This window comes from Vigna umbellata, chromosome 3, assembly GCF_029865625.1.
Source record: "Vigna umbellata cultivar VRB3 chromosome 3, Vumbellata_1.0, whole genome shotgun sequence".
In the NCBI taxonomy this organism is placed as follows: domain Eukaryota; kingdom Viridiplantae; phylum Streptophyta; class Magnoliopsida; order Fabales; family Fabaceae; genus Vigna; species Vigna umbellata.
Window position 1 is genome coordinate 21,526,368 of NC_142167.1, and position 16,656 is coordinate 21,543,023.

General features: G+C 30.9%; 2 protein-coding genes across 4 annotated transcripts; both read left to right on the forward strand.

Moving 5' to 3' along the window:
• Positions 1 to 371: 371 nt before the first annotated feature.
• LOC124849034 (2-C-methyl-D-erythritol 4-phosphate cytidylyltransferase) lies at positions 372 to 4,687 on the forward strand. 2 transcript variants are annotated; one of them, XM_047326877.2, is made up of 9 exons: positions 372 to 526; positions 703 to 820; positions 1,571 to 1,673; positions 1,853 to 1,912; positions 2,052 to 2,114; positions 2,987 to 3,187; positions 3,276 to 3,387; positions 3,456 to 3,664; positions 4,387 to 4,687. In XM_047326877.2, the coding sequence occupies exons 2-9, from the start codon at positions 711 to 713 to the stop codon at positions 4,474 to 4,476; spliced, it is 948 nt and encodes a 315-aa protein (XP_047182833.1). In that variant the 5' UTR covers positions 372 to 526; positions 703 to 710; the 3' UTR covers positions 4,477 to 4,687. The 2 variants fall into 2 exon arrangements, with proteins under 2 accessions (XP_047182833.1, XP_047182834.1); XM_047326878.2 differs by having other exon boundaries at positions 480 to 622.
• A 2,636-nt stretch (positions 4,688 to 7,323) lies between these two features.
• Positions 7,324 to 14,268, forward strand: LOC124849031 (ABC transporter G family member 15-like). Of its 2 annotated transcripts, none has more exons than XM_047326872.2 (10): positions 7,324 to 7,490; positions 7,592 to 7,916; positions 9,890 to 9,969; positions 10,688 to 11,149; positions 11,389 to 11,511; positions 12,027 to 12,158; positions 12,290 to 12,574; positions 12,830 to 13,102; positions 13,212 to 13,319; positions 13,627 to 14,268. In XM_047326872.2, the coding sequence occupies exons 2-10, from the start codon at positions 7,640 to 7,642 to the stop codon at positions 13,981 to 13,983; spliced, it is 2,097 nt and encodes a 698-aa protein (XP_047182828.1). In that variant the 5' UTR covers positions 7,324 to 7,490; positions 7,592 to 7,639; the 3' UTR covers positions 13,984 to 14,268. The 2 variants fall into 2 exon arrangements, with proteins under 2 accessions (XP_047182828.1, XP_047182829.1); XM_047326873.2 differs by having other exon boundaries at positions 7,607 to 7,916.
• The last annotated feature ends 2,388 nt before the right edge of the window (positions 14,269 to 16,656 follow it).

Sequence of the window (16,656 nt, forward strand, 5' to 3'; positions counted from 1 at the left end):
GTTATTTATTAAAATTATAAATATATCCAATATCAAACCGTTTAAAATATATTATGTATCAAAATATAGAAGAAATAACTTACCAAAACTGAAGTATCTAACAATAAAATATGATCTAAATATTAAGATAAGACATGTCTCTGATGTTAACATCAATTTAATGTAATCAAATTAATTTTATTTAAGATATATTTAATTGAGTAAAAAAATGTGACTAAAATAAATTAAATATGAAATCTAAATTATTAATTAAGAAAAAAAAATATTGTGTAAAGGTACTTGAATCACTTTTTTTAAGTGAAAAATATTTTTTGTAAGTAAAGATTGAGTTTTAAAAAAGAATTTATTTAAAGAAAAAAATTGTAAAAAACAAAAAAAAAATATGGACCATGTATGCATTTTAATCATAAATAAATTTTGAACAGCGTAGATCTATGTGAGGAGCGAGGTACGCATTGCAATTTCTAATTTTCTGATAAAACTAATAATATTATCAAGAAGACAGACACACCTGTGTAATAAGGGGGTGAGTTACGTACGATTAGGTTTTCTTTTCGCTTTCTGATTCGATCGATTTCGATTGTTGAATTCGTCTCATCGCAGAGCCTTTAAATTTATAGTTGTATGTTGCTTGGACTCGATCTGAAGCTGATCGATCAAATGTATCACGCGATCTAACTTCGATTGTGGTTTGAGTTGCAGGAGCAACGATGGTGGTGCCGCTGCTTAGTGTTTTCATTCTTCTTGCTTTTATTCCAAATGGATTGTTAGCAGTTCCTTCAACCGTTCCTGCATTCCTTTGGTCATCACATTATGAACTGTAACTCCTGATTCTTATTTTTTTTTTTCGTGTTTGCGTCAGTTCACAATTCGTACTAATTCGGTCATGTTTACTTGCTGTGTTCTATGCTGTAAGGTTCTTGTGGATGTGGATAATAGCAAACAGCTTAGGTTTAATTTAGTTATTGCGGAGCTTGTTATCGGCTTTTATGATTAGGACAGCGTAGGCCTCATCTGGAAGCTGGAGAATGGGGAATTTGGGTTTTGTTGGAAGGAGTTTGGGTATTCTACGGTTGTGTTGCAGTGTGGATAGCCTGTAGAACCCCATGTCCAAAAGGTTCTAGAAGAAGAAAATCAAGGGAGGAATTGAAGTAGTGAAAAAACCCACTGTTCATTTATAGATTTTTCACTGGCATTACACACGCGCTTTGGTTCACAAGTAGGAGATAGATTTTCTGGATCGTTCAAGAAAACAGCTGATGCGGTGTAGTTTAGGGCTTGAAATTTTGTAGTTTTGAAGTCTAGAGTGAGAAATGAAAGCAGTGGATAAGTGAAAAATATGAACAAGGATAAAACGAATAGTGTTGGTAAAATATGTAACATTTTCATTTAGTTCTTGTTGTCTTTAGTGGCAACTGATATCATCTTTAAATTGTATGATACTTCATGTGATTTATTACATGTAAGAATGAGTTTGTGTTTTGTTCTTGAATATTCCCTTATCGTGTTTACATATGTACTATAGCAAATAATAAAATCGTTTATATCTTACTGGACTGGACCGTTTCAGGGCCTCTGAATTTGGATTGAAGGAATCTGTAAATTACCAAGTCATTTCTCCTTATGATCTGGCAAAGTCTGTTATATCTGAAGCTGGCTGGTCAAATTTTCTGGTATTATCTTTATCTTCGTGATTGGTTTCTGACTATGTACTGTGCAATTCTCTCTCCCCTCAACCTTTATGAAGAAGAGGATATTTTTCTGTCCCTATTTATGATAGAGATAATCTTGTTCAATTTATTTCTATTGTTGTTGTTGCTTAGTGTTTTTAATTTTTATATATTTTTTATAGTGCAAAGGAAAGAATTTTGACAAGCCTCTGGATCTGGCACTTTTATTCGTTGGTAGAGAGGTAATATCTTTCAAGCTTCTATATAGATAATAGAGTTCATATTGCAGCTTATGTATTTATTGTTTACTTTGTATTAGATTCCTGCCAACTAGTGCAGCGGCATCTGTTGAGTAAACTATGTTGCATTTTTCTTTTGCAGCTACAATCTTCAGATTTAAGCATGAACAAACATTCAGACTCAGCCCTTTTAGACCTGCTCAAGGTGAGAGAATTGTGACATGCACTCTGTGTCAAGTTTTCATGTTGAGTGAATATGATTTGAGATTTCTAAGGCTATGTTTGGATCAGTCGTAGAGAATGGAATGGAATTAATCAAAGTATAATAGTGCGGAATGGAATAGATTAAAAATGTCATTCCATTTTTGAGTATTTTATAATAGAATGGATCAAATGTCCTATTCTATCATTTGAAAAAGAACGGAGCAGAATAAATTATTACTTTTATATTCTTATATTAACCCTGTCTTAGAAATATAAATCCTCAGCAGATGAGTTCTATGAGATTGGATTTTGCAGAATATGTTATCTAGTGTCAATGCCATCAAAACTTTTGCCATGCACCTTTGTATTTTGAACCCTCACTTCACTCTATATCTGTCACAACAGAAGCCCAACCAACCACCATCTCTATTGTGCTACTCACCATAAACCTCTTCCATGTGCCAACCTTAGACAACAAAACCCAATTGAACCCGAGTAGAGCCTAATCCTTATTAGGGTAGGGTCACAATCAAAATTGTAAACTCATCTAACCCGATTGTCACCTGATCTTCATTTCAACACTTTCTCACCACCAAAGTCAGAACTCATCCACATCTTCATTCTGTAATATTTGTATTTAGATAGAAGGGGTAAAAAAATGAATTGTTGCTAAAATAGACAGAGAGGATTGTTCCATTAGTGTACCCTAATATGAGGGGTGTAACAAGAAAGTCTCACATTGATGGAATTAGATGCATTGAACTCCATCACTTTCCATCCTATTCCATTATATAATTTATAGTCCATATACTGGAGTTTGGGTCTATTCCATTATATATTTTTACTGTGACACTGTTCCATTTTTATGAACAGAACTCTTTTGCCAGATCCAACACTTCTGTGGCGTTTCCCTATGTTTCTGCATCAGAGGATTTGCTTTTGGAGAGCACTTTGGTTTCAGGACTTTCTGAAGCCTGTGGAGATGGTACGGAAATTGCCAATGTTGCTTTCCATGGATCTTGCTCCGTGGGTGGTACAAATCATGAAGAAACCACAGCTTTGCACTCAATACAAGTAATCAACAAATAAATGTGACAAGGTCCATTGTGGAATCTTGGGTCCTGTAACGGTGACCTGATGCCCTTTATTTTCCCATTGACAGGACTATTTGACAAAGAGAATGGAAGATAGTCACAGGGGGAAAACAGATTTGGTTGTGTTCTGTAATGGGGGCTCTCAAGCTCTTAAAAATGTTGACAGGGCACAATCTGAAGGTAGATACACTTTTACCTATGTTATGGGTTTTGCTAGATATGAATTTGGTTAATGTTTGTGTTTGTAGGGGAAGTTTTATCCAAGGTTATCAGTTCCGTGGAGGAATCTGGTGCAAAATATGCTGTTCTTTATGTGTCAGATCCCTCTAGGTCAATCCGCTATCCTTCCTACAGAGATCTGCAAAGATTTCTAGAAGAAAGTGCTGAATCAACCAATTCCACAGCTTGTGATGAGGTCTGCCAGCTTAAATCATCTCTTTTGGAAGGAATTTTTGTGGTAAGCTTCTTTGTCCATTTTTTCAAGTGCGGTAGCTCGATGACTTAGGAGTGCCTTGTTTTTAATTCCTTTTTTTTATGTATGAATTCTATGGTACCAAAACTATACTCTCTTTGGGCCTGCTTGTGTAAGTTGCTGTCTGTCTCTAACCCCAGGCCTCCAGTTTTAACAATAGGAGTATGATAATATCATGACATTTAGTAGCATCCTGTGATCCTGTAATATTTCAGCATTCTCAGCCTCCCTCGACTTGGGAGGTCTTAGACATTTATTGCATTTCCTCCCTTACAAATTATGTAATTGGTTAAATTTAGTTTCTTACAAATTTTAGCCAGTCTTATGTGACAGCATTTCCTTGTAGAAATGTCGTTCAAACTAATATTTCAAAACATGATAATAATGCTATAGTATTTTTAAACCGATGCATATGTCGAGCAAAACTCTTAAAATACTTAGAAGTTGTCTAAGAATCCTCCCCCACCCCCTCCCTGGCTGTCAGTCCCTCATGGATTTACATGAAGTATTACAATTCAAATGTCCTATAAAAGAGATATGTAATATCTAAATAACTATCATCTTCCATTTATACTTGGTATTCCGTGCAATATGTAACCAAGTAACATGTCATATCAAAACAGACAGACACGAAGGGAGTTTAGAGTTGGTGGCTGTCGAGTGTGATTTATCTTATTCTGATATGATTGTTATTTGTGATAATCCAGGGTATAGTTTTGCTAATAATTTTGATATCGGGCCTTTGCTGCATGATGGGAATCGACACCCCAACAAGATTTGAGACGCCACAAGAGTAATGATCCGTTTGTCGATGCTAGAAGTTGTTGTGATGCTTGGTCTACTGGATTAAAATATTACGTCGTATTATTTGCGATTTTTACGGAGGCTCTGATAAGTGCTTTGTAGTTGATGACTTATCTCTGGAACTTTTCATATTGAATTTTAAAATAATTTGTATCAGTATATAAAAATAAAACTTCAATGTTAGGTTTAATTTTGATCCCGTTACCACTAGTTGTAAAATTTGAAGAATTTTCAGATTATGTGATGTATTGTTTTTACTGAAAAGTTGATCCACAAATGAAGTTTAAAGTTGATATAAAGAATGTTTAGCAAATGGTAAAATCTTGAATTAAATGTTGGGATGAAAATTAAAGCAATTAGAAAGTAGACAAGTGCAGACGAAGGAATTCTGGGTAAGGATCCAGATTGAGAGAATGTTATTAACAATTAACCTATATTATTAAGGAAGATATTTTAAGTTTAATTTAAATTTACAAAATCAGTTTAGAAAATAAGATTTGTATTGATTTGTGTACTATAAATTTATCTTTTGAGAGAGTGTTTTATTTTGGAGGCTGATATTTGTATTCATAAAACTAAATATTTATAAGATTAGGATAAAAGTTTTTAATTAATTTTAATATGTAAAGCAGATTTTAAATTTAATTAAATTTTATTAAATTGACTTGTAAATTTTTTTTATATTTATATTTAAATTGAATTATATAGTATAAATTTATTTTATCTCTATTTATTTAAAATTTATTATATCCACTTTAGAAAAGAAAATGAGACAGATGTTAAAAGTTTTAAGAGATTTGTTTGCATGCGTTTTGTTTCCTACTTTTTGGTTGAAACAAATAAAATACTTTGTAACACGTGTTTTATAATTCATTCTGCCCTATCGGTGGTTGTTGGTTCAATAAAGTTGCATATGTTTCTAATAACTATTTCAAAAAAAGTTTGTACATTTTCTATACTTGCACTTCAAATTACATTATGGCAATTTATTTCCTTTCAATGAACTTTCTTGTTACTTACTTAATCTCATAAAATTAATCTCTTCAGTTGAATTAATTGTTGGGTTATGTTAATTCAAAGTATATTTGATATAAGTCTTCAAGTTGAAGTACAATTTGAAGCCACAAAAAAGCTTTCAAACAAAATATCACGATTTATAGAGAAATTGAGAAACTACATATTAAAAAGAGTTTTCGTGATGGATAAAATATTTAAGCTGAAAAAAAAGCTATGATTAAAAATTACTTTATTTATGTCTTCTATATACCTATGAAAGTAAAGAAAAAAATTAAATTATATTATTATTTATGATTGGTTGAAAGTATAAAAGATCTGAAAAAGTATATGTACGTTTTAGACTACTTTTCAATTAACAGATTTTTGCATAAAGACTACTTTTTCAATTGACAAAAGAGACTTTTTGTCTGAAGTGAAAAGATTACCAAAAAGGGGTTTTTCTTTACCATCATACTTTAATAAAATATTAGTCTTCTAAAGGAACACTGCTCCTTATAATTAAGCTGCTCATTACTAATTTTAGGGTGTGATATATATATATATATATATATATATATATATATATATATATATATATATTTATTTATATTGAAGAATAATGTCTTAGAATGTTTTGATAAGGGACATGAAATTTATATTTTTAAAATAGCATAACCTAGTGAAGGAATTAGATTTAGGTTGCTTTGCAAATATCTTAGTTATGGCAACGTGTCTATGAAGATACCAAGTCATAAATAACATCTACCACCAAATAGAAGACAAAAGACTATAGAATTACAAGACATTGAATAGTTATCTGTAAATAAATTTGTTTAAAGTCGAAATATAAATATTCAAAAAAATAAAAACAAATTATACGAACTTGAGATTTTACCTTAACATGTAATATAAAATAAACTCAGCAGTTCAAAATTTAGAAATACTTTGCATGTCTGTTGGATCTATTTTTCCAATTTATTTTTCGGATAGATTTAGAAAAAAAATATTTATAATTAATTTATCAAAAGAAAATTAAACACCATATTTTTATTGAATGTAGGAAAATTTTACAGGAAAGCATTCATTAGGAGTAGACTGAGTTAATTATAGAAGTAAAATTTATATTTTTAGTAATTAGTTGAAAATTATTTTGTATGCACTCTTAATAATTTAAGAAATTGAAATTTTATATTTATATATACTCTTAATATTTTTTATATTTTAAATTAATTAAATCATTTTATATAAATTTCAATTAACTATCATACAAATAAACCATATGTCAGATTTCACAAGTTCAGATAATAACATAACCATTATCCATTAGCAAAATTTTCAAAATTATCCTTTCACAATTCCGAGAATCAGACAACCCCACATATAATATGTAACTAGAAGATAGTAAGTTTATTTTTAAGTAAATGAAATAATGTAATTTTTGTCCGTTTCAATAAAATATTTATAACTTTTTATTACTATTTTCATTTTATATCACAATATATATAGTCTTTGGTACTTAATACAAATATAAAAGGTAAAAAAGAAGTAATTTAATGTTTAAATTAAAAAAATAAATAGAAATTATTTTAAAAAATAATATTATTAAAAAATGAATAATGGTAACGTGACGTATATCTATATTCATTTAATATACTTAACAAAAATAAAATAGTTATAGAAAAAAGTGAATTTTTGTAATTTAAAAAAACAAAAAAGAATAATATCAAATAAAATGAAAAAAATTATGTATGTTAAAATATCATTTTTCTTATAAATTTTAGAAGGAAGGAGTATTATAAAGAAGTTTATGAAAAGATGTAACTAAAAGTTAAAGGGATGTGGAAACTGACAGCAGCATTCATGGTGGTGCCATGAGAAAGCATGGTATACATGTACGCAGCTGTAACTCTCACATTAATTTCCCTTACTTGCCACCTGTGTGCCTCTGATCTGTGCATCTTCAATCCAATCAATAACTTCTTCTTCCTTTCTCTCTCTCACAGCATTAATGGTTAGTTGTTTGGTATTTGTTGCCAATCAATCTATCTGTGTTTTCTTTTTTTTCCTATAACACCTATCTATCTATCTTCCTTAACTTCATTTTATGTGAAGTTCCAATCTTTTTAGGTCAAACTTCCATATCTGTAGCTGCATATCACCATGGAGATTGAGGCAGCAGCAGCAGCCACCGACCGGAACAAAGGCTTCAACTGGGGTGCTGCTGCTACTGAAACTCAGAGGGATCTCCCATACACAGGCTTTGACAGAGGAAGCTTCTTGGCTTGGCAAGATCTCAGAGTTGTGCTTCCAAACTTTGGAAAAGGACCCACCAAGAGATTGCTCAATGGCCTCAATGGCTATGCTGAGCCTGGCCGAATCATGGCCATCATGGGTCCTTCTGGCTCTGGAAAATCTACCCTTCTTGATGCACTTGCAGGTACTTTTATATATATATACACCGATTACTACATCATGTAGAAGTTTAAAGTTTCATTTAAACATCTAATAGTTTGACTTGGCATTGAAACAATATCCATATCTCATGTCACACCGTTTTGTTCTGCTAACATCGTGTGTTCAAGTGCATGGTTCGCCTTCACTGTTTCTCAAAAACAAAGTTATCTTTTTGAGGAAAAGAAAGACCTTTAGTTTCTGTCTACTAACTGCTTCTGGTGTGCAAATTCTTTTAATCAAATGGGGTAGCTCGATATTGGGACTTACATCTTTCCATATTGAGATTCACTTTTGGTTGAATTTGCTAAGTTGAATTTTTGTTTCGTGACTTAAAAATCTTGTGGCAAGATGGGCCATTGTTTTTAATGGTTTGGTCGGTGGTGGGGTACGCTGTTATCTCCAACTAATTTCCTGTGAAGAAATCTCAAGTATTGCTGTTCTTATACTGATATTTAAATAATCATGTTTGCTGTTCAAATAATGACAAAGAAAAGAGAAATTTTCAAGGTTCTTGTTTTGACAGAATGATGGAAAAGTCTTTCAATCATAGCAGCTTCGTGGGGTTTATTATTTAATTCTTCATTCATTAAGTTTGGAACTTTGTGATAGTTGACACTGAAAAGGACAATATAGTGGATGGCTCCCTATCCATTATGGTAGGCGAGTCTTCAATTTTGGTGGTTGGAAGGGTGAGATTGAAATTGCATATTAAAGAGTATAACCACCACTATAAGTCTATAACCTACCTCACTGATTTTGAAGGCTTATTTAAAGAATATGACACTCTAGTTTGGTTATGATATAGTATGCCACATGAAAAAACTTTCACTAAAAGAGGAAAAGTAGATGATTATACCACTTTAGCAATTACAAACTTCCATGTATAAATTAACGTAACACAGTTTTAGCCCTGTGGCCCTTGCTGGGACAACTGGGTAGAAAGTTTTCTGCATTTCTTCGAACATTCATAAGCCTTAATTCGATGACCTCAGTTGAAAACTTACCCATGGAATTAATTATTGGTTTCCTATAATTTACTGATTAAAATATAAGTTGGTTTGATTAATTTAACTTCATATATACATATATATATAAGTAGTAACTATAAAATTGTCATTTCTAATATTTTATTAACAAAATACAATAAATAAGAATCATAATATATACTGTATGATAAAATTTTACGTTCACAAATAGTCTGATATATGACTTCTAGGTTAATTATTATAAAGATCAATAAATTAGTGCTTGTGTGTGTATATATAATAATAGTAATAGATAACAATTTTTTTATGAGCTGATAACGTATTTTATATACTTATTTTTATATTTCTGCAAAATTTCATCCACTACAAAATAAAATCAAACACTTTTTAATTAAAAAAAATATTAATTGTATTTTTTTGTCTTTAAAAGGAAGACGTGTATTTTTTTTTTTAGTCTGATAATATCCTGAGAAAAATAAAATTAATAGTGTTATATTTCCGCTCTTATGATATACAATACCTCAACTTATGTTACGTATTTATATTTAATATCAATAAAGTATTTAACATATAAAATAATAATACTTTTATGTTAATAATAATTTATAATTTTTCATTTTGATAATATCTAATATATTTGATTTAAATTTTAATTTACACAATAACAATCATATTTATTATATTTTTATATATTTCTTAATCTACATATATTATATATTGTATCACATTATTTTGAAAATCAACTTATCGGTGGTATTGGTGTATTAGATACATTAGATTGTATCTATGCATATACTCAGTTTCTTCCAGATCAGTTAACAAATTATTTCTGGATACAGTCATCCCTTAGAGAAAACTGATGAATTTTGGATTAATTTTTGGGTCAAGAAGCTATAGTTGTACTATGTCATGCCATGTGCTTCATAATTTTTCAGCGTTGTTTATAATTAATGTCTTGATGTGGTTGCAGGTAGACTCTCAAAAAATGTGGTTATGACAGGAAATGTTCTTCTAAATGGGAAGAAAAAAAGCCTAGGTTACGGCGGTGTTGTAAGTAAACTAGCACTTTTACTTAATACTGATATTCTGTGGAGAGATCTGATAGAAACATACACTCTCTAACCCATTATTCTCAGTACATTACAAAATTATAAGAAGTGAAACTCAGACTGTTTTATAAATATGAATGTAAATATGTTTTCTTAACGTTTGAAAACGTATTTATATCAGAGTAATGATACCATGACACACTTTTACTATCATAAAAGTTTAAAATTTGTATTTTTTAAGAAAGAAGAAAGTAAAAAGTAAAAAATATAGTGTCAAATGAATGTAAAAAATTTATGTGTGTTATAGAATCATTTTTCTTTATATTATTGTCTCGTTCATTTATCATTGGAATTTGTTGCAACATATAAATGCTTAACTGAGATTGTTTTTAGCAACAACCATCTTATACTAAAAAATGTTAAACTGCTTAAAAGAAAACACTGGTGTTATATAATTCGCAGGAAAAAGAAAAATAATACTTGTTCACAGTATACTTTTTCTCTTCTTTCTATCTTTCTCTGTCATATGATTCACTTGTTATCTAAAACTATTAATATTTCTCCTGATATTGTTGCTTAGCTGATAATGTATTATATTATCTCCTGGTTTCGACAAAAAAGTTAATTCTGCATGGACATGTATGTTTTTGTAATGTATGGTAATTCTGCATAGAAATGCATGGTTTTGTAATGATTTTTTGTGGTTGAAATTTGTTCAGGCGTACGTAACTCAAGAGGATGTGCTTCTGGGAACTCTTACTGTGAAGGAAACTGTATCCTACTCGGCCCATCTACGTCTTCCAACATCAATGAGCAAAGAAGAAGTTAACAGCTTGGTGGATGGAACAATCATAGAAATGGGTCTCCAAGATTGCGCTGATAGGTTGATTGGTAACTGGCACTTGAGAGGTATAAGTGGAGGGGAGAAGAAGAGGCTTAGCATTGCACTTGAGATCCTTACAATGCCTCGTTTACTGTTCCTTGATGAACCCACCAGTGGCCTTGACAGTGCCTCTGCATTTTTTGTCGTTCAAACTCTCAGAAATGTTGCTCGTGATGGAAGAACTGTTATCTCTTCCATTCACCAGCCCAGCAGTGAAGTCTTTACACTCTTTGATGACCTTTTCTTGCTATCTGGCGGTGAAACAGTTTATTTTGGAGAAGCAAAATCTGCAATTGAGGTACACTCTTACTGTTATCATATATATTTCATCAAACTTCAGTATCTAAAATTTTCTTTCTTCAATGATGTAAAATGGTTATTTCACAGTTTATTCATCCCTTTGATTATGATTAATTGATTTCATGTTTGTTTTAAGCACCAAAATATGGTCACAATTTGGTCTCTATTTGGTTACTTCAATATTTTGAGGTCTGAAACTAAGCTGCAATGCCTTTTGTTTTTCAATTTCTCTTGCAGTTTTTTGCTGAAGCTGGTTTCCCTTGTCCACGTAAAAGAAATCCTTCTGATCACTTCCTACGATGCATCAATTCTGATTTCGACATTGTTACAGCTACGTTGAAGGGATCTCAGAGAATTCATGTATGTTTTGGTTACTACTTCAAATAAAATATGCCGTGGTTTATATTTTAGTACTTATCCGCCCGAAACTACTTTTTTTTTGTCTCTGATGGTCGACAGATTTCAAGTATGGAAATTGTTGAAAGTAGTGAAAATTAGGGTTTGGGCAAATTCCCTTCCATAGAAAATAATACACATATTTGGACTTTAAGTCTAAGTTTCTGATACCATGTTAGTGAATTTAAATCTAATTCAATTCTATAAAATAAGTTTGTAATGTGAATATTATATATATATATATATATATATATTAAATTGATCTTACTTTTAGTCGATTTGAAACTTTTTTGTAATAAATAATAAGAAATAATAAGAAATAATAAGAAAGGAAATTATAGAACAAACCCAAATATATAGGATATTATAACTAACAATATAACAGACACATAGATGTTCATAAAAATTTGAGCTTGAAGTTTTAGTTTTAATGGCTATACTAATGCATGGAGTTGCTCTCTCTATTTTCCCCTTATCAGGATGTTCCAAACTCAGCTGATCCTTTCATGAATTTGGCTACAGCAGAGATTAAGTCAATGCTAGTTGAGAAATATAGGCGTTCGGCATATGCCAGAAGGGCAAAGACCAGAATTCAAGAACTATCTACAGACGTATGCCTTTTCAAACACACTTAATCAGTTCAAAACTGAAATTCATAGGGCACTGTGTTGTCTTAACAGAAAAGCAAAATATAGTGTATAATACTTGATAGCATTATCATAAAATATTGATTGTGTTACAGGAAGGGCTTCAACCTCAGACACAAAATGGAAGTCAAGCTAGTTGGTGGAAGCAACTCTCAACTTTGACAAAGAGATCATTTGTGAACATGTGCAGAGATGTGGGGTACTACTGGTTGAGGATCATAATTTACATCATTGTGTCCATATGTGTGGGAACAGTTTATTTTGACATTGGCTACAGCTACACTTCCATTCTTGCCCGTGGTGCCTGTGGTGCATTCATATCAGGATTTATGACATTCATGTCAATTGGGGGCTTTCCATCATTCATTGAAGAAATGAAGGTAATCTAAAAGGTTTTGTATGAGTGTGTTGTTTTCAAACTTTTATAGACTTAGCTTCCACGTTGGTAAGATATTGTCTATTCTGGACCAAGTCTTCACGAATTTGTTTTTGATATAACTTCAAAAGAACCTCTTCCCAAAGGAGGTATTTTATGTTTATATAAAAACTTATGTCCATTTTTTGTTTTATCTGATGTGAGATTTTGTTTGTCTCATAACAATGAAGTTTTGAATTAATTTGTTTACATGAAACAGGTGTTTTATCGAGAAAGGCTCAATGGATACTATGGAGTTGCAGCATATATTTTAGCCAATTTCCTTTCTTCTTTCCCATTCTTGGTTGCTATTGCTCTTACTTCTAGCACCATCACCTATAACATGGTGAAATTCAGGCCAGGGATAAGTCACTTTGTGTTCTTCACCTTCAACATCTACAGCTGCATCTCAGTAATAGAGAGCCTCATGATGGTTGTGGCTTCACTTGTTCCAAATTTCCTCATGGGAATAATTACAGGAGCTGGAATAATAGTAAGATCAATTAATCAAACACTTACCCTTTTAATTCAAAGGAGATCAATTTGTTCTTGAAAAATGAGGCAGCTGTGTTGACTAGTAATTAACTTTGAATCATTTGCAGGGAATCATGATGATGACCTCAGGATTCTTCAGGTTGCTGTCTGATCTTCCAAAACCAGTTTGGCGCTACCCAATTTCATATATCAGCTATGGTTCATGGGCAATTCAGGTAACTTAATTAATTTCTTGGTAAAATCTTAATTGTGTCTTCCATTTGTCTAATCTGAACTGTGTCTAAGTATACATTGAAGGATAATCTACACTATGTAAGTAAGTGCAAACTTCATCTTACAAGCTGGTTTTACAGTGCTAAATCACGTTAAATTCATTTAAAAATGATTATATTTGTAGGAGATTTTCGATCAAATGTATGATTAATATATTTCTTTGGATCAATGAGAATAAGTAATATATAATGTTAACTTCATTCTTAACGTTAAAAAATCATTGATTTGATGGATTGAAACACAATGTAGGGTGCATACAAGAATGACTTGCTTGGGCTTGAGTTTGAGCCTCTGATACCTGGTGACAAAAAACTGACTGGAGAATACGTGATCACACACATGTTAGGCATTGAATTAAACCATTCAAAGTGGTGGGATTTGGCAGCTCTATTTGTGATTCTGTTGGCTTACAGACTTCTGTTCTTCACTGTTCTGAAATTCAAGGAGAGAGCATCACCACTGTTTCAAACACTTTATGCCAAGAGAACAATCCAACAGCTTGAAAAGAGACCCTCTTTCAGGAAGATGCCATCTTTCCCTTCTCAGAGGCATCAACCCCTCCATTCACTTTCTTCTCAAGATGGTCTTGATTCTCCACTCAACTAAAATCCATCACCAACAAATAAAACTACCGCATCTGGGTTTTCCAATTATTTTGCTTCATTAACATACAAAATTGTACTTGTTATCTGTTATAATCAGCATATGTATAGGGAAAAATGTTTCACAATCGTTTAAGCTACAAAACAGACAAATGGGACATGGCTAAGTCCTTCAATTATTTTTTTTTTGTTACTTTCATTTAAAATCTCTAAATTGGGATATATATAATTACTTTGTACAAAATGCAGTGCAGGTATCTGCAGATCATGGACATTTTCCAGGTTTAAACTTTGGTTAGATGAATACCTGCATGAACGAAGCCCAGATCCCTGAACGTATTTTCTATCAATACTAGATCAACAAACAAACTGTTAATCACGATAATTGAGAATATATTAAAAAAGAAAACTCTACAGCAGTCAAGTATATAAAACTTGATTAATTAATTAAGTGGCTTAAATTGAAAGAGTGATTATACACCCTTGATTCCAACATGATTAGAACTAGTTGCATGTGTAAAAGAAAGCTGTTATGCCTTCACTGTGGATATATTGAGATACAATTGCAGGATATATATATATATATATATATATATATACATACACGTGTGTGTGTGTGAACATGAATATGATATATAAAAGAACAATGAATTACTAAAAGAAGATAGAAAAACTTAAAAGATGGAAACATTTCAATAATTTGTAGAAAAACTTAAGATAAGGGAAAAAATTCAAAAACATTTTACATAACTAGAAAACTTAGAATATTTTACGTATGTTTTATTTATAATTTTCTAAAATAATTATGTAATTGAGATGAGTTTTGTAAATATCATGTGTATTATAATTTGATGTAAAAGATCATTTAACACAACTAAAACAACTACGAAATATATTATTTTTCATTACTATTTTCACATTTTATTATTTTCGTATTTTTTCTAATTTTTTCTTTCACATGTGATTTATAATAATTGAAAATTTATTTAAATGTGTTTTTCAATAGATCTTTCGTCTATAAATTTTGATATATTTTAATATAAAAAAATTTAACAGTCGTCGTGTGAACTAGGTTGGATTGAGTGCCTCAGCGACCAGAGATGGAACCCACGGCGAAGAGGCTCTTGGCTGGGCTGCGAGCTTGAGAAATTGAAGATGGTGGCGGAGTCGCCGAAACCTTCACCGACAACAGGAGCCGGAAAATCTAGATGAAGAAAGCACAAGAGATTATGAAGATACTTATAAAGTTAGATACTATACAACTATGTGCATGAATTGACAAAAGGAACCCAACAATTTTAAGTCTAATTTATTCCATAAAATTTAAGTTGAGGTCTTCGTCTAATTATATACTTTAAATCGGTCTTATCTCTAGTCGATATAGACATGGTTATCAAACTCTCGAGTTAACTCGTAAACTCGTATGAGTTTACGTTTTTAGACATGGCTTCTAAATTAACTCAGAAGTAAACTCATTTTCTGCGTAAACTCAGTAGAATTTGACTGTGAAATCGGTAAAATCATGTAGAATCACAAGTTTGGAGCGATTCTGCGAGCTTAAAAAGTTATATATTTAATGAAATGCATCAAAATTAATGATAATAATCCAAGTATTTATATTTTAGAATATTTATTTTTATGAATAATATAATTATAAATTTTATTTATTTAAAGTTATATAATTTTGTACACTTATTTGAATTAAGATATTATTTATATAATTTTTTTCATCTGAAGTAAACTCTTAAGATACATCTCGAACGTGACTAGCTTGTAAGGTGAGATCTATACCCTCTTATATATTTTAAACCGATGTTATTAAAAAAAAATGTAAACAAGTATACATAGGGCAAGATATTAGATGGCCAGACAAGTCTCGTTCTCTTGTCGAGTGCTTCTTCCAGTGTTGTGAACTGTGATAATGAGTCTGCAGTTGCAATTCTGGTGTAACAAGGTTGCACAGTGTTTTGATTTGAAGTAACTTACAGCCAAAGTTGCTCCACATGTTCCACCGTAACTTTAGCTCATTAATTCTTCAATTTCATACTGTTCTAGGCAGAGATTTTTATACGTATCAATTCATCACATGCACATCCAATCTATATAGTTCATGCAATGAATTACAATAAATTTCGTTGAAAATTTTTCATAAAAATTTAGTCAGACATTGTTATAAGAATGACTTGGTCAGAGAGGGTGGGAAAATATATGGATTCAGTTTTCCCCTAACATGACTAGCATTCTCTATAAAATGAATGATTTATTTATAAAAGTGTGATATTTTCGTGATAAAATAGTTTCGTTATTATCTTAAAATGAGTTTCTTTTTTATAAAATGACACATGTTTATATTCGTTTAACATATATTACAAAAATAAAATAATTATAAAAAAATAATTTTTAATAGTTTTGATAAAAACAATAATATCAAATAAATATAAAAAATTATGTGTGTGTGTGAATTTGTCGTCTCTTTTTTTCAAAAAGACATATATATTTATATTTTTTATTATTAGTTTCACTTGCTACCCTTTTTATTAAAAGTAATCTAAAATAAATTATCTAAAATAAATTATCCAAAAGAAAGAAGAGAAAGGGAAGGGAGAGAGGACAAAGAGAATATTAATAACTTTTTAAAAATATTCTTTCTTTTAAATGGTTTTAAGAAGAAAAAAAA